This window comes from Octodon degus, unplaced genomic scaffold (assembly GCF_000260255.1).
Source record: "Octodon degus isolate 3935 unplaced genomic scaffold, OctDeg1.0 scaffold00045, whole genome shotgun sequence".
Classification (NCBI taxonomy): Eukaryota; Metazoa; Chordata; class Mammalia; order Rodentia; family Octodontidae; genus Octodon; species Octodon degus.
Genome location: NW_004524621.1, coordinates 12,601,867 through 12,626,724, shown reverse-complemented (window position 1 = coordinate 12,626,724; position 24,858 = coordinate 12,601,867). Strand labels below are relative to the sequence as shown.

The following is a 24,858-nucleotide window of genomic DNA, read 5'->3' as shown; positions in this document are numbered from 1 at the left end:
TTCTGGACTAAGTTGGAGAAGAAGGAGGAGGTGGTCCTGGGAGCATAGGCCTTTGTTTTTTTTTTTAAATATTTATTTATTTATTTATTTGTGTGTGTGGCCAGCTCAGCCCACCAGGGGGCGGGGCTGGCTGGCATGTGGTGCTGGGGGATTGAACCGCAGTCCCTCGTGCTTTGCTGAGCTTGTTCTAAGTAGGTGCTTTAGACCACTGAGCCATCTCACCAGCCCAGCATAGGCCTTTGTTTTAAGGGCATCAGCCATATTAAATGACCACCCTAATGATTTTAGCAATTCACACTAGGGCCCGAACCTATCATAGGGCAGTGAGTACAGTAAGACTCAAAGTAAACTGAGACCTACAACCTAGAGAGACATGAGTTTCTTCTACAGAATCTGTGTTTTGTCTTTTGTCTTTTGTTTGTCTTTGTGTGTGCTTTGTCTTTTTGAGACAGTCTTACCACACAGTTCAGGCTGATCCTAAGCTCACTTTGTAGCCTCGGTTGGTCTCAAACACACCAAACCTGCTGCCTCAGTCTCAAGTGCTGGGACTACAGGCATGTGTCACCATGCTTGGCTCTTCCATAGAATCTGAAGGCTAGTTAAAATCTTTGCCAAATGTGGTAACACATAACTGTGATCCTAGCTCTCAGTAGGCTTAGGCAGGAGGATTGTTGCAGCCTGGGCTACACAGTGAATTCAAGGATAGCCAGGATTACATAGTAAGATCCCATCTCAAAAATAAAAATAAGGGCCGGGGAGATAGCTCAGTAGAATAAGTGCTTGCCTGGCAAGTGCATGGTCCTAAATTCAATCCCCAGTACCACAAAAAAGTAAAATAAAAATAAAAAGGCTGAGCTATGTAGAGAATTCAGGACTAGCCTGGACTACACAGCAAGACTGTCTCAACCAACCAACCCCGGCTAAAAAATAAAAGTTGAGCATTGTGGTACATGCCTGTAATCCCAACACACAGGATGTTGAGGCAGGAGGACTGCCACAAGTTTGAGGCCAGCCTGGACTACATAGTGAATTCAAGACTAGCCTAAGCTACATAGTGAGACCCTGTGTAAAATAAATAAATAAACAAACAAACAATTGGATAACAAAATCTTATGGGCTAGTGGTGTAGTTCAGTGGGAGAGTCCTTGCCTAGGATAGCACTGCAAAAATAAAAATAATCTGTTTTACACAGATCTAACAAAAAGGTTTGACACAAAGAGTTGCTTTACCATATGATTGCTGACATAGTATATTATTATGCTAGAGTTTAAGTTTTGTGATAAACTGAATGAAAAACTTCCTTTTTGTGCTTCTGGGGATTATATCCAGGGCTTCTACAATAAACTTCATCTCTAGCCCTTTAATTTTTTGAGACAGGGTTTTGCTAAGTTGCTTGGGCTGGCTTGAACTTGCAATCCTGCTGCCTCAGCCTTCCACAGTGCTGGGATTACAGATGTTCACCACCATGTCCAGTATGAAAAACATTTGTCACAAACACATGGAAAAATTGAGAACAGAGGGTCTATAGAGGGCTCTAGAAACCAAGAATTTTATCTGTACTGTACCCTTGCAAAGGAATAACCAAGTCCCATCTAAAAGAGACCTTCCTTTTTCAAGGGAAGGTACCGGGATGTAGATGAACTGCCACATAGTGACTCTCCCATGTTCTGTGACAGGAAGCCAATGACTTCATGTAGCTTCTATGACACACCCCAGAAGGGGCCGCTCCTTATTAACCTACTGGGAACCCTGCCAGAAACTGGCAGACTCAAAAGCTAAACCTGAGGTTCCCGGTAGCTTGTATTAGGACAGAGGAGCAAAAATAAGCAATAGCTGTTGCTCAGAGAGATGTTAAGACCTGTGAGTACATCTTTGCATTTATATCCAGGTTCATACATAGAGACGTGTAAATGGTGTACTTATAGACCAAGGTAGCTTAAAAGGAGAGCCTCAGAAAGTTTCCAAAACTCAGAGTCGCTGGGTACACCCATAACCATAGCACTCAGGAGTCTGAGGCAGAAAGAATGCCCTGAGTTGAAGGCCAACATGAAGCACATAAGACCTTATCTCAAACATCATCATCAACAACAAAAACTACTCTGGGTAGTTTAGAATAGAGACTAATGGAGGAGGAAAGCAAATCCATGTAGGTCACCTAGACATCAAAATAAACTATATTAGTCAGATGCAGAAATGCAGGTAGACAGTCTAAGTCTGCTGAAAGTTAGGCACAAGAAAGACTAATGAAATCAAAGCAGAGGAATCCATTCCCTATCTCAAACTGAGAAAGTAAGAACAGAGGACAAAGCCAAGACCAAGAAACACACAGAAAATGGTCCAATAATAGGAAAAATGAAAAGCAAGACAGTGGCAAATGCCTGGGGGGGTAAGGAAAAAATTTAAGGATTGTAAATCTAAGTCCAACCTGGACAATTTTAACTCCTTAGTAAGAGCCTGTATCAAAATACAAAGTAAGAAAAGGGCTGGGTATAAAGCTTAGTACACCCGGCAAGTGCAAGGGTCTGAGTTCAATCCCCAGTTCCCCCAAAAAAAAAAAAAAAAAGAAAAAAGCTTAGTACAAAGGCCCTAGGTTCAATCCCTAGTATGGAAATAAGTACAGACAAATACATGATGGACAGAGACAGGCAGGCTAGCAGAGTATTTGTAAAACAAATCATGCTTACCTCATGGAACTCTTTTATTCCCTTGGTGATATGAAAGCCACTGAAGTAATTTGGGGTTTGGGAATATAGCTCAGTAGCACAAAGGCCTGCCTGGCAAGCACAAGATCCTGAGTTTGACTTCCAGTACAAAAACAAAAACAATTTGGACCTTGGTAAAGTAGAAGAGGGACCTAGAGAAAGCAGGACTCAACTAAAGGAACTAGACTGCCTTATTATTCTCCCTAGGTACATGGCCAATGAAGTACCTCCTAGCCAAGCTCAGCTATCAGTAATCCAGGCTTACCCATTACCAAAGCTATAGGACAGGGACCATCTTTTTTTTTTGCGGTGGGGGGTACCACAGATCGAACTCAGGACCTTGTGCTTGCCAGGCAAGCACTTATTCCACTGAGCTATCTCCCTGGCCCCAAAACTAACGAATTTACTTACTTTCTTTTTTTCTGTATTTCATACAGGGTCTACAAGGTCTCACTACACAGATCGGACTTGTAGTGATTCTCTTGTTTTCAGCCTCCCAAGTGCTGGTATTATAGGTGCGCACTACCACACCCAGTCTTCACCAAGGCTACAGACTCCAGGCAGACCCTAAACTCACAATACACCAGGCTGTTAGGCATGTAATTCCAGTTCTCCTTTGAACAGTGATTAATAAGATTTTTTTTCAGTACTGAGGACTGAACTCAGGACCCTGCCTTGACAGGCAGGTGCTCATTCTACTGAGCTATCTCCCCAGCACCCCCCCCCCATTAACGGATTATTAATTAGTAAAGACTAAACATAACCCAAAAGGGGAAAAAATATGCAGGAAAAACTTGCTTAGTCCTTGCCATGAAACTTCTAATGACTGAGTCAGAGAGTCTCTTTCCCTACTATCTGCCCTGTATCAAACAAATGGGTCCAATCCCTACAAACTAAATTGTGACATGGAATTATAATTAACCATGACTATAGGTATATGCATGCAATCCCAGCACTGGGGAGGCTAAGGCAGAAGTATTACCACTAGTTAAGACCAGTCTGTACTACACAGTGAGTTTAAAGCCAACTTGAACTATATAGCAAAACCCTTCCTCAAAACTAAACGAGGGGCCAGGGAAATAGCTCAGTAGAATAAGAGCTTGCCTAGCAAGCACAAGGGCCTGAGTTCAATACCTGGTTCTGCAAAAGACGAAATTGAGGCTGAGGAGACAGCTCGGCTGTCTAAGTGCCTGCCTCGCAAGTGTAAGGACCCAGGTTTGAATCCCTAGTGCCGCAGACCATGCCAGTGCCATGCTGAGCTGGCCACCAAAACCCAGCATAGTGGCACACACCTATACTCCCAGTGCTGGGCAAGCTGAGACAGGAGGATCACTACAAGTCTGAGCTGCACAGCGAGATCCTGTACCAAAAAAAACCCTAAACAAATAGGATCATTTCAGTGATTGAACTCAGAACCTTGCTCTTGCCAGGCAAGCACTTATTCCACTGAGCTATCTCCCCGCCCTTAGAAGAATCAAAACAAAAAAAAAAATACATTTTTAAAAATCATGAATAGGCCATAGTTCTCTTAATGCCCGCACCTGCTCTTGCCTGCCAAACTCCAGCCAAAGAAGTGGGACAATCATGGAGGTCCTTACACCATGGATTTTATAAAGCAGCCACCCTCAAAGGCACTGGTAATACAGCATCCAGGAAACAAGTGGCTACAAAAGTTGTTAATAAGAGTGCACCCTCTACTGGAGGGGTGGAGAAGCACAGCATAGCTATCTTCTGTAGGAGGCAAAGGCCTCCATGTTGCAAGGATAGCAACTGTCAAGATATCCAACTACCAAATAACATAGGTGGAGAATGTGCTTAAAAATCCATTATGATGAAAAGCATTTCAGTCTCAAAATTTTGGGGGCTGGGGAAGATGGCTCAGTAGAATAAGTGCTTGCCTGGCAAGCGCAAGGGCCTGAGTTCAATCCCCGGTTCTGCCAAAAAATAAAAATAAAACAAACAAAAAAAATTTTTTTCCTTCTTTTCTTCCTGTTATTGGTAGTTCTGAGTGTCAGATATCTCCCCACCCCCCCCGAGGGTCAAAAGATGTCCAACCACATGATTGTGACTGGAACAGAAAACAGGACAGATCAGGCATTGGCAGTTTTTCCATTATTGTATGTTTGTGAATTTTTAATATTAATGCAGGGAGGGCCGGGGAGATGGCTCAGTGGAATAAGCGCTTCCCTGGCAAGCGCAAGGGCCTGAGTTCAATCCCCGGTTCTGCCAAAAAAAAAAAAAGGACCAATATTAATGCAGGGATGTAAAGCATTAATGTAAGTCAAAATTTCTGTGTAGTTAGGCATGGTGGTGTAGGCCTATAAACCCAGTACTGAGGCAGGAAGATCACTGAGTTCAAGGCTAATCTGGACTACATAATGAAACCGTATCTCAAAACACAAAACCAGCTTCTGCCACAGCAACCATTGAAGAACAGTAGCCATGGCAGTGGGTCTCAACAAGGGCCAGAAGGTGACTAAGAATGTGAGCAAACTGAGGCATAGTCACCGTTATGGATGCCTCACCAAACACACCAAGTTCATGTGGGACATAATCCGGGAGGTGTGTGGCTTTGCCCCCTACAAACAGTGAGGTCTCTAAGGACAAGTTGCTTGAGGTCTCTAAGGACAAACATGCCCTCAAGTTCATCAAGAAAAGGGTGGGGATGTACATCCGCCTCAAGAGTTGAGCAACGTGCTGGCTGCCATGAGAAAGGCAGCTGCCAAGAAGGACTGAGTCCCTCTGGAATAAAGCTTTGCAGAAAATTAAAAACAAAAACAAAAACAAAATAATAGAAAAATTTCAGTGAACAAGTTTCAACAGTTCAACTTTATAACAACTATAAACTTGTTAAATTTTTCTGGACAATGCCAACATTTGGATTTTTTAACCCCAACTACACTTCTTATTGACAGCAACTAAAAAACAAAAATCATGGATATATACTATAGTACAAAATGCATAAGAATATTTAAGATATTCTTGAAATTTCATACAGGATCTAGACATCCTGAGCAGTCCTCTGCCATTAAATCTCTACCGATTAGTAGGAGTATTTCACTAAAAATAGTCTGACAAGTACTCTTGTAATACAAGTTATGAGCCAGGCATAATCCCAGCTACTCAAGTTGAGGAGGGAAGACTGCAAGTTCAAGGCCAGCCTGGACCACTGAGCAAGTCCCTGTCTCAAAGTAAACAAAAAAAGCCTGAGAATACAGGTCAGTAGGGCCAGCGGTATAGCGCTTGCTTAGGTAAGGACAGGGGCCAGGGTTCATTCCCTGGCTTCACATGCAGCGCTGGCCCTACCCTTGGGCACACTGGAGTCCAGGCATGGTGGCACGCGCCTGTAATCCCAGCACTAGGGAGGCAGAAATCAGGAGGATCACTTCAAGTCTGGGCTGTGTAGTGACATCCTGCACAAAAAAAAAAAAAAAAAGAAAGAGGAAGAGGAAGAGGAAGAGGAAGAGGAAGAACAAGAGAGAGAGGGAGGAAGAGAACTACTAACTCAAGCACATCATTTTCTTTCTTTGGTCTGGTTCCTAATTATGAAAGGAGAACTATAGCCAGGTGTGCTGGCATGCAATCCGTAATCACAGCACTTTAGGAGGAAGGAAGATACCAAGTTTGAATATAGCCTGGGTAATTTACTGACTTACTTAGCAAGTCCAGTCTAAACAACAACAAAACACACTGGGATGTAGCTAAGGGCAAAAAGCTGTGTTCATGGGCCTAAACTCTAGCCTAGCAACAGCAAGAACCCAAGTTCAATCCCCAGTCCCACATGCTATGCCAAGTCCACGCTGAGCCCGCCACTGAGACTGGGCATGGTAGTGCATGCCTGTAATCCCAGCACTGGGGAGGCGGAAACCAGGATCACTGAGTCTGAGCTGCGTAGTGAGACCCTGTACCAAATACATTAAAAAAAAGAAAAAAAGCTATGCTCCAACTCCAGTACCACACAAAAGAAATGGACACCAAGCATGGTTAGCACATGCCTATAATTCTAGCACTCAGGAGGCCAAGGAGGGGAGGAAATGCCACCAGCTTGAGGCCCTCCTGGACTCCATTGAGACATTTGTTTCAAAAAACCAAATAGAAAAAAAAAGGGGCTAATGAGATGGCTCAGTGGTCTAAAGCACCTACTTAGAACAAGCTTAGCAAAGCACAGAGACCGCGGTTCAATCCCCCAGTACCACATGCCAGCCAGCCCCACCCCCTGGTGGGCTGAGGTGCCCCCCCCACAAATAAATAAAATTTAAAAAAAATTTCTAAAAAAAAAAAAAAAGAACTTGTGATCAGTTGACTAGTGATTGAGACTCTATTATCTCTATCTTCTGGGTCTGTCTGTGACTTGATTTTATATCATTATAAATCCAAATTAGGCAGTGTCTTGCTATACTTAAGAAAATGTAGTGATTTTTGCAGATTTAATAAGTACAGACACAACCACAAAAATTTTCCCACTAATCAAACCAAGTAATCAAATACAAACATACTACTACAAATCTTTGCAATTAAAATACCGTCCTATAACTGGACATGGTAGCATTTGCCTATATCCCAGTCACTTGGCAGGCTGACATAGGAAGATCACAAGTTTGTAGCCAAACTGGCAACTTAACAATTTTGTGAGATTCTGTCTCAAAACAAAAAATAAAATGGTTAGGCATGTAGCTCAGTGGTGGGGTCCCTGGGTTCAATAAATCCTCATTCAAAAACAAAAGCCTGCTTTGGGCTGGGGATGTGGCTCAGTAATATAGCACTTGCCTAGTATACTTGAGGTCCTTGGTTCAAACCCCAACTACACAAAACCAATACAAAAAAATACTGAACTAATGGGAACACCTGTACCTAACAAGTGCCTGGTAGCCTCTACAGCTCAAAGGCAAATTAATCCACTCAAGAGGAACCATCAACAGGAAGCCAAATGTAGTTTTACTGGATTGAATACAGCCTGTCAACTTGGGGGCAGGCTCTTTCATCTCCTAGAATAGGAAATAAAGTACGAATAAATCCACCTGTAAGGTTCAGGCAAGAAATACTCATATCCAAGAAAAACTCTTATTTGCCTAACTTCTCATTTCCCCTCCCCAATACTCAGAATTGAACCCAGGGCTTGAGACAGGGTTTTTTACTATGCAGCTTAGGCTTGCCTTGAAATCAGTGATACGGGGCTGGTGAGATGGCTCAGTGGTCTAAAGCACCTACTTAAAACAAGCTCAGCAAAGCAGAGACCGCGGTTCAATCCCCCAGTACCACATGCCAGCCAGCCCCGCCCCCTGGTGGGCTGAGCTGGCCACACACACACACACACACACACACACAAATAAAAATTAAAAGAAGAAGAAGAAATCAGTGATTCTCCTACCTCAGCAGGAGAATTACAAGTCTGTGCCACCATACGCAACTTTTTTTTTCCTTGGTTCTGGCAATTGAACCAAGGACCTTACACATGCTAAGTATGTGTTCTGCCAATGGCTTATATCCCTAACTCCTTAACCCTTCATCTTGAACCACATTCACCTACTGATCTTGCTCCAACAAAAAGAACATTCATATACAGACTTGTAAAATAACCCTGTTTCTGTGACTGTAATACCTACTGAAGCCATGGCTAGGAATAAAAAGCACAAAACCAGGTCAATATGCTCATTCTCTACTCACTATCCAGGGTTGAGAGCCTCAGACTTACCCTGAAATAAAAGGCTGCAATCACTTAAAATCTGATCACTAAAATCACTTGAAATTCTGCAGTGGTTGTCAACTGGAGTGTGGTTTTTTGTTGTTTGTTTTGGGGTTTTGTGCGGGACTGAGGATTGAACTCAGGACCCTGCAGTTGCCAGGCAAGCGCTTATTCTACTGAGCTATCTCCCCAGATCCAAGAGTATGTTTGTTTGTTTTTTTTTGCGGAACCAGGGATTGAACTCAGGCCCTTGTGCTTGCCAGGGAAGCACTTATTCCACTGAGCCATCTCCCCCGCCCTGAGAGTATGTTTTAAATTCATGGACACATATTTAAGTGCATGTATTCATATGTCTGCACAAAATTTAGGAGTATAGAACAGGTTGAGTGAATGTATCAGGCATATATAGAGCAGGGGTCAGGTATGTGAATATCCCTCATTATGAGGCAAACAAACCACACCCCCACACACAATTAACATCTTTGTTGAGTTTCATATTCTGCTTTTATGACTTGAGGAATCTGAATAAGTAAACTCAAAGATATAATATAGCCGATTTTCTCAACCCTGGTACTTTACTATTCTACTCCACCTCTCAAATTAGGCTGCCTCACAGTTCTCCCTCCCATCTCACAACAAACAATAGTCAACTCATTTATCTGCTTCAGTATGATCCATAAGTCCACCTGTAAATTCAGCAATATATCCCTGACCATCATTTTGGGAGACAGTGAAAAAGACAAAAGCCCCCATGATACCAGGCAGTTAGTCTTATACAATCAGGTAGGCTGTGGTGTCCTTGTAAAAACATAAAATTTCAGAAAACATCGTCAGACAATGCTACTCTTTCTCTTCTTTTGTTTTCTGCAGTGAGGAGATTGGACCCAGGCTTAAACAGGGCACACCACTGATGTATACCTGCAACCCCTACACCAGCACCACTCTATAATAGTATCTGAACAGAGACCAAAACAGTGTCTAAACCACAAAATAGGAACACCAGGGCCAGCCAGATAGCTCAGTGGATTAAAGCGCCTGCTTAGGCAGATGCAGGGGCCGGGGGTTAAATCTCTGGCCTGCTATGCCGGCCTCGCCCCCCAGGTGCACTGAGAGGCAAATGAGACTGGGCATGGTGGTGCACACCTGTAATCCTAGCACTTGGGAGGCTGAAAAACATGAAGGATCACCACCGAGTCCGATCTGTGTAGTGAGACCCTGTAGACCCTGTACTAAATACATATACAAAAAGAAAAAAACAACACTAAGCCAGGTGTGTTGGTGCATAACTGTAATTCTAATACTGAGGAGGCTGAGGCAGTAGGATTGCTGAGAATGTGAGGCAATCCTGGGCTGCATAGTGAGTTCAAGGCCAGAATAAACTACATTGTGTGACCCTGTCTCATAAAGACCAACCAACTAAACAAAGGAACATTTTATAAAATAAAAAAAAATCAAACATCCCCTTAACTAGGCTATGTGACTGCTTCATCGTTACTAATTAAAGAGTTTTAACCTCCTTCTAGACAAGATTAAAATACACAAGTGGGGCTGGGGAGGTAGCTTGATAGTCTAAGTATCTGCCTGGCAAATGCAAGGACCTGGGTTTGAACCCTGGTACCACATGCCATGCAAGCCCCAGAAGCCCTGGGCGTGTGCATGCTTGAACATGCCAGCAATGGAAACCAGGCGTGGCAACACACACCTGTAATCCCAGTGCTGGGGAGGCTGAGACAGGAGGATCACTATGTCTGAGCTGCATAGCAAGACCCTGTACCAAATTAAAAAAAAAAAATATATATATATATATATACACACACATATATATGTGTATATATATATATATATATATATACAGATATGATGAATTTTTGACAGTATACTCCAGAGCAAAGAGCCCTATTCCTCAAGGTCTCCCCCAAATATGACAAAAACTCTAGTCTTCTAGGTTCTAAGGGTCTCACTATGTAGTTTAGGCTGGCCTTAGACTCATTATGTAGATCAGGCTGGCTTCAGACTGTTATCCTCCTGCCTCAGCCTTCTAATTGCTGGGATTACAGTCATGTACCACCATGCCTGGCCCACCAGTATCAATTTTTACTTATTCTTTATTCTGTAGTAAACAATATATTAATATGAAGAACATATTAAATCTGAGCATTTGGGCCAGCCAGATAGCTCAGCATACTAAAGTGCCTGCTTAGGCAGATGCAGGGACTGTGGTTCAATCCCTGGGGTACAGTGCTGGCCCTGACTCCATAATGCACTGATATACCAATTGAGACTGGGCGTGGTGGTGCACACTTGTAATCCCAGCACCTGGGAGGCTGAAAATCACTAGGAGTCTGATCTGTGTAGTGAGACCCTGTACCACATACATAAAAAATAAATCTGAGCTTTTTATTCATTCCACCTCTTAGATGTCTTCCTATCTCTCCTATTTACCACCTCCCTGCTGTTATACTAGCTCAGCCCTTCATTACCCCTCATGATACACATAATGACACTAGCCTGCTGTAAGTGTTCTGAAGCACTATTCTAACCACCCACCTCACTCACCATTGAAAACCTTTGGAGTTTTGTCTCACTACTCCCTATGGTGTAAAATCAGCTACACATTCAAGGGATTCTACAATTCTGAGCCATTCCAACTCTGTTCCAGACACCGGAAGTTATAGTAGAATCTCAATATCCCTCATAAATGGTCCATATTTTTCATTACAAACATAAGATACTACTACTCCCATTTAACAGATACTAAGGCTCAGATCAGGGAACATGTGCCAAATGTGACAAAGCTCAGAGAAAAAAAGCAACCTTTGCTTTGGTTCTGGAAGATAAAGAGAAACAAGCTAACTGCAAAAAGAAAACAACCTTCCCTGCTTCCAAACACTTTATATCACAGGATGTAGGAATACAGAGGTAGGTGTTCAGTAAGTTAGTTCTAACCACCCACCTCACTCACCATTGAAAACCTTTGGAGTTTTGTCTCACTACTCCCTATGGTGTAAAATCAGCTACACATTCAAGGGATTCTACAATTCTGAGCCAGGAACCTGGGATAGGACTATAAGTCTGAGGTCAGCCTCCTCAATATAGTGAGACCATGTCTTTAAAAAGGGTGGTGAGGGGGGCAGGCAATATAATTTATTGAAAGAACTCTTTTCTAGCATACCTTTTGATTCACTCTCTAGTACCACCAAAAAAAAAAAAAAAGGTTGACTTTTGACTTAACATGTTTTCACCTTAATAAATTTAAGTAGCAGGAAATTCAGATATTCAATTCAGGTTATAAGTGAGCAATATTTGCTAGGCCAGACACCATGGTGCACATGTAGGAAACAGAATGAACCCTCCCAAACAGAAGATTCCTTTTCTACTCTAACAATGACAGTTCTCTTAAACAATGAGTGGACAGACAGGATGAGTGACTAGAAAAAGGAAGTTTTCTGAAGGTTTACTACTACATAGCATTGAAAAGCTTCAGTGTTAAGCCAAGCAACCTTCAACACAGGAAATGAAAGCAGGGAATGGTGGCATATGCTGTAGCCCCTACACTCTGGGAAATTAAGGCAGGAGGACCCAAAGTTCAAGCCAAAATTGGTGGACAATTTAACAAAACTAAAGACAGATGTGGTGGTATACACCAATAGTCCCAGTACTCAGGAGACTGAGACAGGAGCTTAGCTCTGAGTGGAGGCCACCCTAAACTACATAGTCAGGTCCTGTCTCTAAAAATAAAAAACAAAAAAAAGCGGGGGGAGTGTGGTAGAGAAGGAGGCTAGTGAGGTAGCCTGGTGCACAGGCTCTGGTTTCAGTCCTCAATACTGCCAAAAATGTAAAGAAAAAAAAAAAGAGGAAATGAAAACTTGGCCCCAAACACCATGGTTATTATTTCCTTCCTCAAAACTGTATGAATTTTTTCCTATGCTTTTTGGTTTTTTTAATGTATTTATCATAATGTCTACAGGGTCTCACTACACAGAGCAGACTTGTAGTGATCATTCCTGTTTTTCAGCTCCCCAAGTGCTGGGATTACAGGTGTGCGCTGCCACCACAGCAGGCTGGGGATCAAACCCCTGGCCCCTGCCTCTGACTAAGTAGGTGCTTTAATCAGCTGAGCTATCTGGCTGGTGCCCTATGACTTTTATAAACCAACATTTCTCCTAGTACAATGGTACCCCAGTAACTTGTTAATTGTTTCTGGGAGAGGCCACAAGTACCAAAACGAACAAGTACCAAATTAAATGTTTTTGCTGGAAAGGGTAGCAAGAAACAAGGAAATCAACAAGTTCCATCTCGTGCATCAAGTATCAAAAGCAACATAATGCATCAGGTACAAAGATGTGACTATAGGTTTTTCTTGATCTAAAGCAACCTTTCTAATCCATCTCAGCTGTGATTTGGACGAGGCTAAATTAAACATGGAGTACCTAGACCTAATCATTTCCCATCTCTAGGTCCTACTTGTCATGTAGTCATGTTTTTTGTACCCTTCTGTTCCAATCATATCTACTATTGAATTTATTTTATCCTGGGCTACAACTATGTTAGACAGCATGTTAATAAAAGTTTTGCTTCATTATTTGTAAGTTACTCTTAAAATTACTCCCTACTTTTTTGCCTTTTTGAGACAGAGTCTGGCCATCCAGTTCAGGCTGGCCTTGAACCTTGAGCTCACTTTGTAGCCCAGGTTGGTTTTGAACTTACAACGATCCTCCTGCCTTGTCTCCCAAGTGCTAGGTCTATAGGCATGTGCCACCATGCCTGGCTTTCCTTACTCTTGTAACACATTTAATTTTGCTCTCATCTCAATCCTTTTTAGAAGGCTACTTTACAAAGAGCAAATACACCTCAGATATATCATTAGACACATATTTCTTGCTTTCTTTATAGTTCATGTACAATCTCCGGATTCTATTACATTAAAAAAAATTACAAGGGCCAGGGACATGGCCCAGGAGAAAAAGTGCTTGCCTGGCAAGCACAAGGGCCTGAGTTCAATCCCTGGTTCCACCAAAAGAAAAAAAAAAAAAAAAAAACACAAAAGGAACATGGCAACACACAACTATAATCCCAGCTACTTGGAAGGCTGAGGTGGGAGGATCACAAACTCAAGGCTAGTCTGGGCAACTTAGTAAAACCCTGTCTCAAAATAAAAAAATAAAGAGGCTTAAGATGTAACACAGTGCAAGGTGCTGGATTCAATCCTCAGTCACACACACACAATTTCATCTTTAGCCAAATGCTAAACACCCTATGTCTGTAGGCTAGCAAACAGTATTTCTAGCTTCACTGTCATGTGTGCGGAAATGATGCTCTCATGGTCCTTTTTACCTAATCTTTCTTCTTTAAAATGTCTTTAAAACACAGACACACACACACAAACACACACACACAAACACACACACAGGCTGGGGGCATGGTGACCCATGCCTGTAATCCCAGCACTCAGGAGGCTGAGGTTGAAGGAATGCCACAAGTTTTAGGCCAGGCTAGACTCTATAGTGAGTTTAAGGCCAGCCTGGACTGCATAGTAAGAACCTGTCTCAAAAACAAAATTAAAACAAACAAAACAAAACAAATTCCAATTAACAGAAGCAACAGTGGCAGACAGAAACAATTAAGCACCTAAAAAAAACATATACTCCCTTGAAGATATCAGAAGTTGCAGAATTAAGAAAAGATGCAGAAAATGTGAGAAGAGATACTTAACAGGAAGGAGGGGAATGAATCATTAATAATTCTAGCACTCAAGAGGCTGAGGCAGGAGGATCACAAGTTCAAGGCAGCTTGGGCTACACATTAAGTTCAAAGGCCAACCTGAGCTACATAGTGAGACCCTGCCTCAAAAGAAAAAAAAAGGAGAGGAAAAAGATGCAATGAAAGGTTCTAGACTACAACATATAAAACTAATGTAAGACAAAGTTCTCAAGTCCCCGGACACTTACCGTGTTGCATTTTGTTCCACACACCACTTGCCTATGATTCAACCACTGAGAGGCAAATACTTTATTAAGGGTCCCAAGATGAAACTCTTTCTCCTTCAGGAGACTGGGAAGTTGCTGTGCTGCATAACCATGCAACACTCGACAGTAGCTGGTTTCATTCTGTAGCCTTACTTCCCTGTTCTTCAGGTAATACACTAAGGATCTCTTCACTGGGGGGAGCCTTTTCCTTTTGTGAAGCGAATGATCCCAGGCAAACTGTTAAAAGCAATATTAGAAATCAGAGATTTGAAACTGTCTCATTGCTATCTCTTTGTCAATAAAACTTTGAAAAAAAAATAAATAAAAATAAATAAAAAGTGTATTTCCATTTAAAAAAAAAAAAAAAGAAATCAGAGCTTTGGTTACTTAGCTACCTTTTTTCAGAACAAGAGATTCTACTGTATCATAAAAAATAACCAAGAACTCATCCTGCTGGATTTTCATGACAAGAAAGAAAGACCACAGTAAGAACTGCAATCTACGTCTATAATCCCAGCACTCCGGAGGCTGAGGCAGTAAGATCATTAGAGTTCGAGACTGGGCTGGGCTACAAAGTGAGCTCAAGGACGGCCTGAACTGCATAGCAAGACCCTGTCTCAAAACAAAGCAAAATAAAGATGTACTAAAGAAAAAAGAAATTGCAAACCAGAAAGCCCTATTTAACTCTTCCAGCATTGAAATGATGTTGCTCATAGTGAAACCTACACAGGAAACGGAAACAGAAAAGGTCAAAATTGAAACACCAACAAGGAGGCACAAGAAATTAAAGAGAATACAGGTCAAGGCCTTTCCCTCCAAAGGAGGTGGTAGGGATGACACTGATTGGTGTTTCTTTTTGGTGTCCAAATGCCAGAAGACTCAGTTGAAGGTTTAGGTAATCCATCCCGGGCTCCATCCTCAGTAAGTGCAATCTTCCCGGATTCCCGGTGCCCCTGGAAGGTAGATGTCCCACTCCCTACCAGTAACTTCGGATCGGTTGGTTTTCCCAATTCCCTCGTCTTCGGCTTCCCTTTCCTCCGGAGTCAAGACTCTGGTTTCTCCACAAGCCCTAGCCCTCCATGAAAGCCTCCGGGAGAAGGCTGAATTTCCCTTTAGCTCCTCACCCCTCCGGCCTACCAGTTCTCCAATGAACTCTGCAATAAACTCTTGAGGGACTAAAATCACTCTCCAGGCCCAGTCTCCGCTTTCGCCCCGCCTCTGGAGACACTGGACTCGGACTCCTGCACCCGGATCTGCGGACCCTAATCGCCATCTAGTGCCTAGACGTCAACACCAGGACCGGGCTCCTCAGCTCTCACCTGCGGACCTTGACCATCGCTCCCAGATCCTGGCGATGCAGGCGCTTTCCGCTTCCTGCTAACTGCTTTCCGGGCCATAGTGGGCAGCGCCGCCGCGGCCCCGCAGCCTCATGGGGCGGGGGACGCGAGGGGTAGTAGGAGAGCGAGTCATATACCGGGCCCCGGGGAGGCGCGCTTCGGTGCGCCTGGCCCGGAAAATGGCCCCGCCCCGGGGCAGAAGTAGGAAAAAAAGCAGCAGACGGTAGGGAAGGAGAGAGGGAGAACCGGGATGGGGACGAGAAAGGGGAAGAGAAGACAGGAACCAGAAGATTTCCCACTACAGACTCGGATAAGGACGGCGAGCGGAAGGAACCAAAACACCCCTGCCCCCTCGGCACGCGTGACGTCAGTAATGCGCAGTCGCACTTCGCAGTGCGTCGCCAAGGAGACGCAGAGACCCACGGAGCGAGATTTCGAGCTCCTAGCAAAATTCGTGACTGTTGCTCAACCGCCCCCTTCTTCCAACGGTCGCTTTGCTGCTGCTGATGGTGAACGATCTGGAGCAAAAAAGGAATTCTGGCTTGTGGCTGCCGACCTTGGACCCGGATCCTCCCTTCCGCCGGCGCTCGGAAGTGAGGATGATTGGCACATATGGGAGAAGTAGTGTAGTTCCTCTTGTATCGTACTGGTTCTTACCTTAGACTGACTTCCTCCTGTCAAGCACCTGGCGTCTTACATCTCCCCGGACCTATCACAAATTGTTTCCTGGGACCTAGGGCGGTGCCCCTTACCAATGTGGAATCTAACATGGCCAGACTTTCCCCTCGCAGAGAACTGACAGATACAAAGAACTCAAGCCGCCTCCGCGGGACTTTGGCTACCCTCTCCTGGTCCCAGGAGACCCCTCAGGCTCCGTTCTCCAGTCTGTGTCTTCCTTCACTCCTCTGTCCCTTCCTCATTCCTGTCATTGGGAATCAGGACAGTCCCTCGGTCACTTCCCGACGGTGAGACCTCATGCATACTAGTGAAGAGCTTTACCTCTGAGCTGAACCTGGAGACCCATAGTCAAAAGAAACTCCTAGGGAGTGTTCTTGAGACTGGTGGTGCCCAGTTACCTGCTTATCCCTTCAGGCTTCAGGCCTCATACCTCCAAGGAGTTCCATTGGCCCATCTGACTCTGCTTATGAGGGAATTTGAATTTGTTTTCCAATCTGAACCAAAGACCAGTTTAAGACAGGGTGCTCCAGTATTCCAGCTTGGCTGCCTTTAACCTTCAATGCCACCTTGGGAATGGCAGCCTCGGCTTTCTTGGTTATGTAAACTGGCACTGCAAAATGGAACTTTAAAAGTTAGGAGTTTGTTTTTGTTTTTGTTTTTTTCTTTAAAGGCAAGTGGTTTTACCACATTTTCTCAGGCTTAGGGTAGAAATAGCTCTTCCCACCTCTCTTAAGTCCGGATTTATGGACAGAATTTCCAGGTGGTGGCACTAGCAGATCAAGTCCAGTTTCATTCCCTTGGGCAAAGGATGGAGAGATCCAGGATCCAAGAAGGGATAAAGCAAGGGTGAACAGGTCCATTGTTTTCATTGTACTCCCTCCCCCAGCCATTCCTTGGCATAAAAGGCCCGTGTACCAGGAGATGCTGATATGAGGCAAGTCGGTCCCTCCATCTTCTCAGAGCTAGTGTTGAGACAAGGGTCTCATTATGTAGTTCATGCTGGCCTTGAACTCACTATGTACTGCAGGCTGCCCCCAAATTCACATTGACCATCCTGCCTCAGCTTCCTGAGTGCGAGGGTTACAGGCCTGCACTACCATGCTTGGCCTCAGAGATAGTGTTAAATAGATACTTTTTCCTGCCAGGTATGGTAGTGCACATCTGTAATCCCAGCACTCGGGAAGCTGAGGCAGGGGGATCATTGTGAGTTCAAGACCAGTCTGTGCTACAAAGTGAGCTCAAGGCCAGCCTGAACTGCATAGCAAGACTCTGTCTCAAAAAGACAAAAAAAAAAAAAAAATGTTTTTTTCTTTTTTACCAAAATATATGGCTTCCTTTGATTTGATCAGCAGCAAGTAAACAAACCTAAGTGAGTGTATTAACTTAAGTGGGCAGTAGTAACAGGCCAATCTCTTCAGAGACGTGTACACAATGAATGGGATAGGTGTGAGCCAATTTCTTTCTTTTTTTTTTAATCTGTTCTGGTTCTATCTTGCCTCACAATGGTTGGGATGACCCATGAAACCACTAGGGAAGAAGAGCCTGGCATGATTTGAGACTCTAGGCTCAAGCTGGGCTGGTTTTGACTTAACCTACCATGTCAGAGGGCAAAACTGGACACTGTTGTAGCCCTCTCCCCCACCACTTACTGTATTATTCAGGCTGGCCTCAAACTTTGAAGCCTTCAACCTTAGCCTCCCAAGTATTTGGTTTACAGGCATATTTATGGGCTGTTTCTTTTTTTTTAAAATCAGTAATCTAATTTATACACACACACACACACACACACACACACACACACATACACACACAGAGGAATCAACTCACAACTTCACATTTGCCAGACAGGTGCTATGTCACTGAGCTATATTCCTGGCTCAAGAGGCTCATTGTTGAAGTTGGTTTTATTTCACTGACATACCAAGAATCATCCCCCATAGCAGAGCTCACCATTTCTGTGGAAATAAAGCAAAATAAAAGTTCATTTGCAAGTAGTTACCAGTTCAACTTCTGCCTAGGCAACTTAGAAAGAGATCCTACCTAAAAATTAAAAAAAAAAGGCTAGCCTAACCCAGGCTAGGCTAGCACTTGTGAATCTTCTGGTTAGCTCTCAAACTTTGTTAATGGTATGTAATTTAGTATGACAAGTTTATTTATTTTTTTTTTGTGGTACACCACCCCCCACGTTCAATTCCCAGTACCACAAGTGCAAAAATCATTTCTGCTTTTTTGGGCAATGCTGGGGAATCAAACCCAGGATCTTCCATATGCTAGGTAGACACTCATCACTGAGCTATATGCTAAGTCATTTTTTACTACAAGCCAAGTTCCCCTAAATTGCCCAAACTGGACTTGATTTTTTGTTAAGGTACTGGTGGGGGCTGGGGAGATAGCTCAGTGGTCTAAGTGCCTGCCTGGCAAACGTAAGGATCCAGGTTCGATCTCCGGTACCATGTGCCATGCCAGCCTTAGGCACCAAACCAGCCACTGAACCCTGGCTTGGTAGCGCATGGCTGTAATCCCAGTCCTGGGGAGGCTGAGACAGGAGGAGTCTGAACTGTGTAACCAAACCCTGTACCAAATTTGAACCCAGGCTAGGCTAGCACTTGTGAATCTTCTGGTTAGCTCTCAAACTTTGTTAATGGTATGTAATTTAGTATGACAAGTTTATTTTTTTGTGGAACTGGGGATTGAAAGACAAATTTAGAAAAATTTGTAGCAGTTACCTTTTAAAGCTAAATATGTACACTTTTTTTTTTCAGTATTGGGGTTAGATCTCATGATCTACCATTGAACTGTTACCATTAACACCCCTGACCTTAAGCATGTATGCCCTTTAATAAAGCATTTCTACTTTTGCATTATAATCCTAAAATAAATGAGGGTTTATGTCCACAAAAGGCCTAGACAATAATAGTTATGGAATTTTTACTCATAATAGCCCCAAATTAAAAATAGTCCTATGTCACTAGGAAGAAAGATCAATGGTGGTGTACTCTCACAGTGCAATACTACACTGTGGTGCTGTACATAGACACTATGACTTTTACATTGTTAACTGAAGGAATCAAACCAAATGAATAATTCTTTAATTTGTAAATGTAGGAACCGGAGGGGTAATCCCATGACAAATTATCTGCTTGTTATATATAAGGCTTTAGGTTCAATCCCTGGTAACACACATATACACAAATACACAAATCCTTAGGCTTGCCTTTACGAGGCTACATTGTCTTCTAATTTGATTTCATATCTTGTATCATTTTTCTTCTTTGTCAGCTTCAGCCCCAATAGCTCTCTTGCAATTCATCCTGACCAGAATGCTCCTTCCTGCCAGTTTTCCTTTACTTGTTCCTGTCTTTCTGCCTCTCTGCTATTGCAATATTCAGTAATCCTTTAGCTCAAGTTAAAATATTACTTCCTCAGAAAAGTGATCTCTGACCTCTCTAGTTCCCCTGCAATGTTTTTTTTCATAGAATTGTAATCTCCTTCATAGTGCCTATCACAATTAGGATTTTATACTAATTTGTATGATTATTTAACATTGTCTCCCCTACTAGATTGCAAATGTCTTGTAAACAGATACCATAGCTATTTTTGTTCCTATTGTATCTTTAGTGTTATCAACAAAGTTGTGGAATGAATAGGTAAAATGAATGAATACATTTTGAAATTTTCTCCCAAGATTAAGAAATGTCCACAGATGGGGGGAGGAGAGAGAGAGAGAGAGAGAGAGAGAGAGAGAGAGAGAGAGAGAGAGAGAAATGTCTAGCCAGGAGCAGTATACACCTGTAATCCCAGCACTCTAAAAGCTGAGGCAGGAGGATCACTGTGAACTCAAGCCTTCATAGTGAGTTCAAAGCTAGCCTGAATTACATAGAGCAACCCTGTTTCAAAAAAAAAAAAGTCTAGCTGGTTGTAATGTACTTCCAGTACTCTGGGAGGCTGAGATAGGAGACAAATTTGAGCCAAGACTGCAATTTAGCAAGATCCTGTATCAATATTTAAAAATTTAAGGTAAAGTATTGTGGCACACATCCATAATCCCAACATGGAAGAGGCTGGGGCAGGAGGATCACAGTGTGTTCAAGACTAGACTGAACTACACAGGGAGAGTACATCTAAAAAAAAATGTCACAAAACAGTCATAGCTCATAGTGTTCCTAAGGAAAAACTATGAGAGGATGAAGAACTAAAGGTAAGACAGAAAGCTGAGGTCAGTTGGAGCTCTCTGTTTCTGGATAGGAGGAAAGGAACTGCTCAAAGACTGCGGAGAGTTTATATATCAGGAGGTTGATATCAATTTCAACCTGTTAAATGTTTGATATTTCAACAGATAGGGTAAACCGAACTGCATATATTGCACGTTAATAATTAGCTTCTCTTCTGGAGGGTTAACAACCTAAGTTAGCAGATCAAAACTGGAGAAAAGGAAGTGCTGCATGGTTAGCCAACATTTTGGCCCTAGCCTTTCAAGGTCAGTGAAGACTCGGGACATAGGAGAACCTGTACTGTAACAACATGTAACTCAGTTGTGCTCCAAATTTTCTGATCAAGAAGATTATGGAGCCACAGAGGAATGTGTTCGAGGATCTAAAGTGAGCCTGGGGAGAGTCACATGGAGAGAAAAAACATTTTCTCAAGCTTTCACAGAGAGCAAATTGGTCAAGCAATGGCCGTGACTCATCCTCATGTCAGACACTGACAAAAGGATGTACAAAAGGTGGTACAGGGCTACAGGATAAATCCTGAGAGTACTTGGCTGACCTTATCAGATACGAAAGTTACATATCTTGTTATATAGGTCTTGCTATATCTTGGTCTTAACCATCTGGCAGAAAAGTATAAAAACGAGGTATATAAAGTAAATCCCTATTAATACGATGAGCTGTAAAAGGCTCAAGTCAATAACTTCTGAGGATAATCCACTAATATTATAGACTGTTAGACAGCGTTAGATTGTTTAGTTGAATTCAAACACCTATAGTATTTAGATGCCAATAGAATATTCACCTCTGACAGGTCAAAAAAATAAAAAATAAATTAAAATTAAAAAAAAAAGATACAAAGGAAAGATCACTTTGTATTTATATATACAAAATAGGATAAATGTACAGCTACTTTCACTTAACTCAATGAGAAGAAAGAGGTGTACTAACTGTTTGGACAGAATATCCTGTCTGCTTCTTGTACTATGGATAACCACTAAGAAGATAACAATGTGCAGTGTATTGACTATCAAAACTGTCCTATTATTCAGCTGTGAAACTGTCTCATTCTTATTTATTTCTCAATAAAAAATAAATATATATAAAAAATAAAGAATCATACCTCAATAGATAAAAAACAACCAATTTCAACCTGTTTGCAAGCCTGAACAGTTTATTTACATGGCTCTAGGAGTGCTCCCTGTCCTGTGCATCTTTAACATGTGATTGATTTCCAGCTTCAGCCATTCCCTACAAAAAAGGACTGGCATATAGCTCAGTGTGAACACCCTATGTTCAATCCACAATAACCACCATGATGAAAAAGTTTCCTATTTGTCCACTCATTCCAGCCACTAACTAATAAGAATCACTTATTCTTAGTAAATAAATTATTGGACCCAAGCATCACTCTTTTTTGAATGTATTTTAGTACAGGGACTTCAGGGTCTCACTACACAGATCAACTCATAGTGTTCCTCCTATTTTGAGCCTGCCAAGCACTGGGATTACAGGCACATGGCACCACACCCAGTCTCAATCAGTGTCTCAGCACTGCCCCTGGGGCAGGCCGGTACAGCATCACTTTTTCTGTCACTGGTTCCCCTCTTTCAGCCTTGCTTTGCCTCTTATACCCACAGGAACTTTTCATTGGACAGCTTATTATTCTACTTGATTTTCATGTCTGTTTCTTTAACTAGCTTGAATGCTTCTTGAAGACAGCACCATCTTTCATCCTCAAATCTCTAGTGTCTGGGAAAGTATCTACTTTATCTTATGCATTACCTAAATGTTGAATGGCTGGAGAGTAAGACAAATGTACATTTTATAAAGTTCTGTAAATATTTTTTTTTATACAGGATCTTGCTATGTTGCCCATGCTGGCTTCAAAATCCTGTACAGTGGTCCTCTTGTTTCAGTGAGTGCTAAGATTACAGTGGAGTGACACCACATCTGGGTTTAGATATGTTAAAAGTAAGATTGAACGGGGCAGAGTGGCACATGCTTGTAATCCCAGCATTCTGGGAAGCCAAGGCAGGAGGATCACAAATTTGAGCCCAGTCTGTTTAGAAATTGACACTCTGTTTTTTAAAAAAAAAAATTACTGGGGATGTATCTCAGTTTGAAGGCTCTGGAAGGCTATGGGTTCAAGCCCTAGTGCCATATATACAAAAATTAAGGTTAATATTAAACTGTTGGGCCAGGCATGATGGAGTTTGCATATAATCCCAGAAGGTGGGAGACTGAGGCAGAAGGATCGCCATGAAGTAGAGACCAGCTTAGTAGTGAACTCAAGACCAGCCTGAGCATGGGCTGGGGAGATAAATCAGCAGTGTAAATGCCTGCCTGGCAAGTGCAAGGACCCAAATTTGATCCCTGGTACTGCATGCCATGCTTCCATGCCAGCCACCAAAACCAGGCATGGTGAAACACACTTGTAATCTCAGCACTCAGAAGGCTGAGGCAGGAAGATTGTGAATTCAAGACCATTATGAGATACATAGTGAGTTAAAAGATATCTTGAACTACATAGCAAGGCCCTGTCTTGAAAAAAGAAAGAAGAAAGAAAAGAAAGAAAAAGCAAGAAAGAGAAAACAAAAGAAATAACAACAAAACACATTTCTATCTGAATCCAGGAAAAAAAAAAAAAAAACATAGCTGGGCACGGTACCACACACTTGTAATCCCAACACTTGGGAGGCTGAACTAGAACTGCCAGGAGTTTCAGGCCAGCGTGGGCTATGTAATGATACTAAGGCCAGCCTGGCAAGGCTACATAGCAAGAACTGTATAGCAAGACTTTGTCTCAAAAAATCAAACCAAACAACATGTGGTAATCTATTCAAAAGAGACTGTGTGAAAGGACCAATAATCTGCAATAATCTGCTTCTGGAATCTTGGCTGGGTCTATTTGCTTATTTAAAATAGCTTTAAAAAACTTTATTAGAGGGCTGGTGAGATGGCTCGGTGGTCTAAAGCACTTACTTAGAACAAGTTTAGCAAAGCACAGGGACCGCGGTTCAATCCCCCAGCACCGCATGCCAGCCAGCCCCACCCCCAGGTGGGCTGAGCTGGCCACACACACACACACACACACACACACACATAAATAAATAAAATAAATTTAAAAAACTTTATTAGATAATGTATATTCAGAGTAAAAATTTAAAAGGCAAGAAATTAAAAGAAAGATACAAAAATTGTTATAAATCCCATATCCAAAAATGATAATTATTTATATAGTGATGTAGGATCTTCCAGTTCTTGTTTGTTTGTTTTTTAGACTGCCTCACTGTGATGTCCAGTGTAGTCTTGAACTCACTAAGTAGCCCAGGCTGGCCTTGAACTCATCCATGGGCAAAGGCCTTCTGAATGCTGAGATTATAGGCATCGTCATCACACCTGGCTCAGTTCTGTTTTCTTGTGGGTTTTGTTTGTTTTGTTTTGTTTTTGTTTTTGTTTTTGAGTAAGGGTCTTGATATGTAGTTCAGGCCGGTCTTGAACTCACTGTATAATCCAGGCCAGCCTCAACTTTGTGGCAGTCCTCTTGCCTCAGCTTCCTGAATGCTGGGATTACAGTTAAGTGCCACCATGCCAAGCATTCTAGCTCTTTTATAAGTACCTGTATCTGTGTCTATTAAGTATTTTGCCTCCACAGGTATGCACCATTACTCCCAGTTATTAAGTTCCTTTGAAAGATGAATTTTTTAAAAGGTTCCTTTGAAAGTATAGGGCCAGCCAAATAGCTCAGTGGATTAAAGCGCCTGCAAGCAGGCACAGGGGCTGGGGGTTGGAACTGCGGCCTGCCATGCTGGCCATGCCCCCGGGACACACTGAGACTTGAGACTGGGAGTGGTGGCGCTTGCCTGTAATCCCAGCTCTTGGGAGGCTGTAAACAGGCAGATCACTACGAGTCTGATCTAGTAGCAAGATCCTAAACACCCTGTAGACCCTTCCCTAATACAAAAAAAAAGTATTTGTAGGGCGGTTTTGTTTTGTTTTGTTTGAGACAATCTTATTACTTACTTACGCTATTTATAAACTCCTGCACTCAAATAATCTTCTTGCCTCTGTCTCCTAAGTAATTTGAACACAGGTACACACCACCATATCTAGCCTATAGCTGTCAATGAAAACCACAGATGATGTTTTTCTCCACTTCTGCCCCTCCAGTTCAGTACTTGTGATGTTTCCTCATAACAATGCCTGCTGGAGGTCCAATCTAGTAGTGAAACCCTGAACACTCTGTAGACCCTTCCCTAAAAATTACAAAAAAAAAAAAAA

At 42.5% G+C, this 24,858-nt stretch overlaps 1 protein-coding gene across 2 annotated transcripts in view; it reads right to left on the bottom strand.

Moving 5' to 3' along the window:
- Dcaf12 (DDB1 and CUL4 associated factor 12) overlaps nucleotides 1-16,091 on the bottom strand; it is a 39,334-nt gene extending 23,243 nt beyond the window's left edge. Inside the window, exons 1-2 of one of the 2 annotated variants that reach the window (XM_004631913.2) lie at nucleotides 15,671-16,091; nucleotides 14,334-14,588 (exon numbers count right to left, since the gene is read on the bottom strand). In XM_004631913.2, coding sequence (XP_004631970.1) covers nucleotides 14,334-14,588; nucleotides 15,671-15,748 — 333 coding nt within the window. In that variant the 5' untranslated portion in view covers nucleotides 15,749-16,091. The remainder of the gene's footprint in view (nucleotides 1-14,333; nucleotides 14,589-15,670) is intronic. The other variant, XM_023716047.1, reaches the window with a different exon arrangement.
- Nucleotides 16,092-24,858: the final 8,767 nt, after the last annotated feature.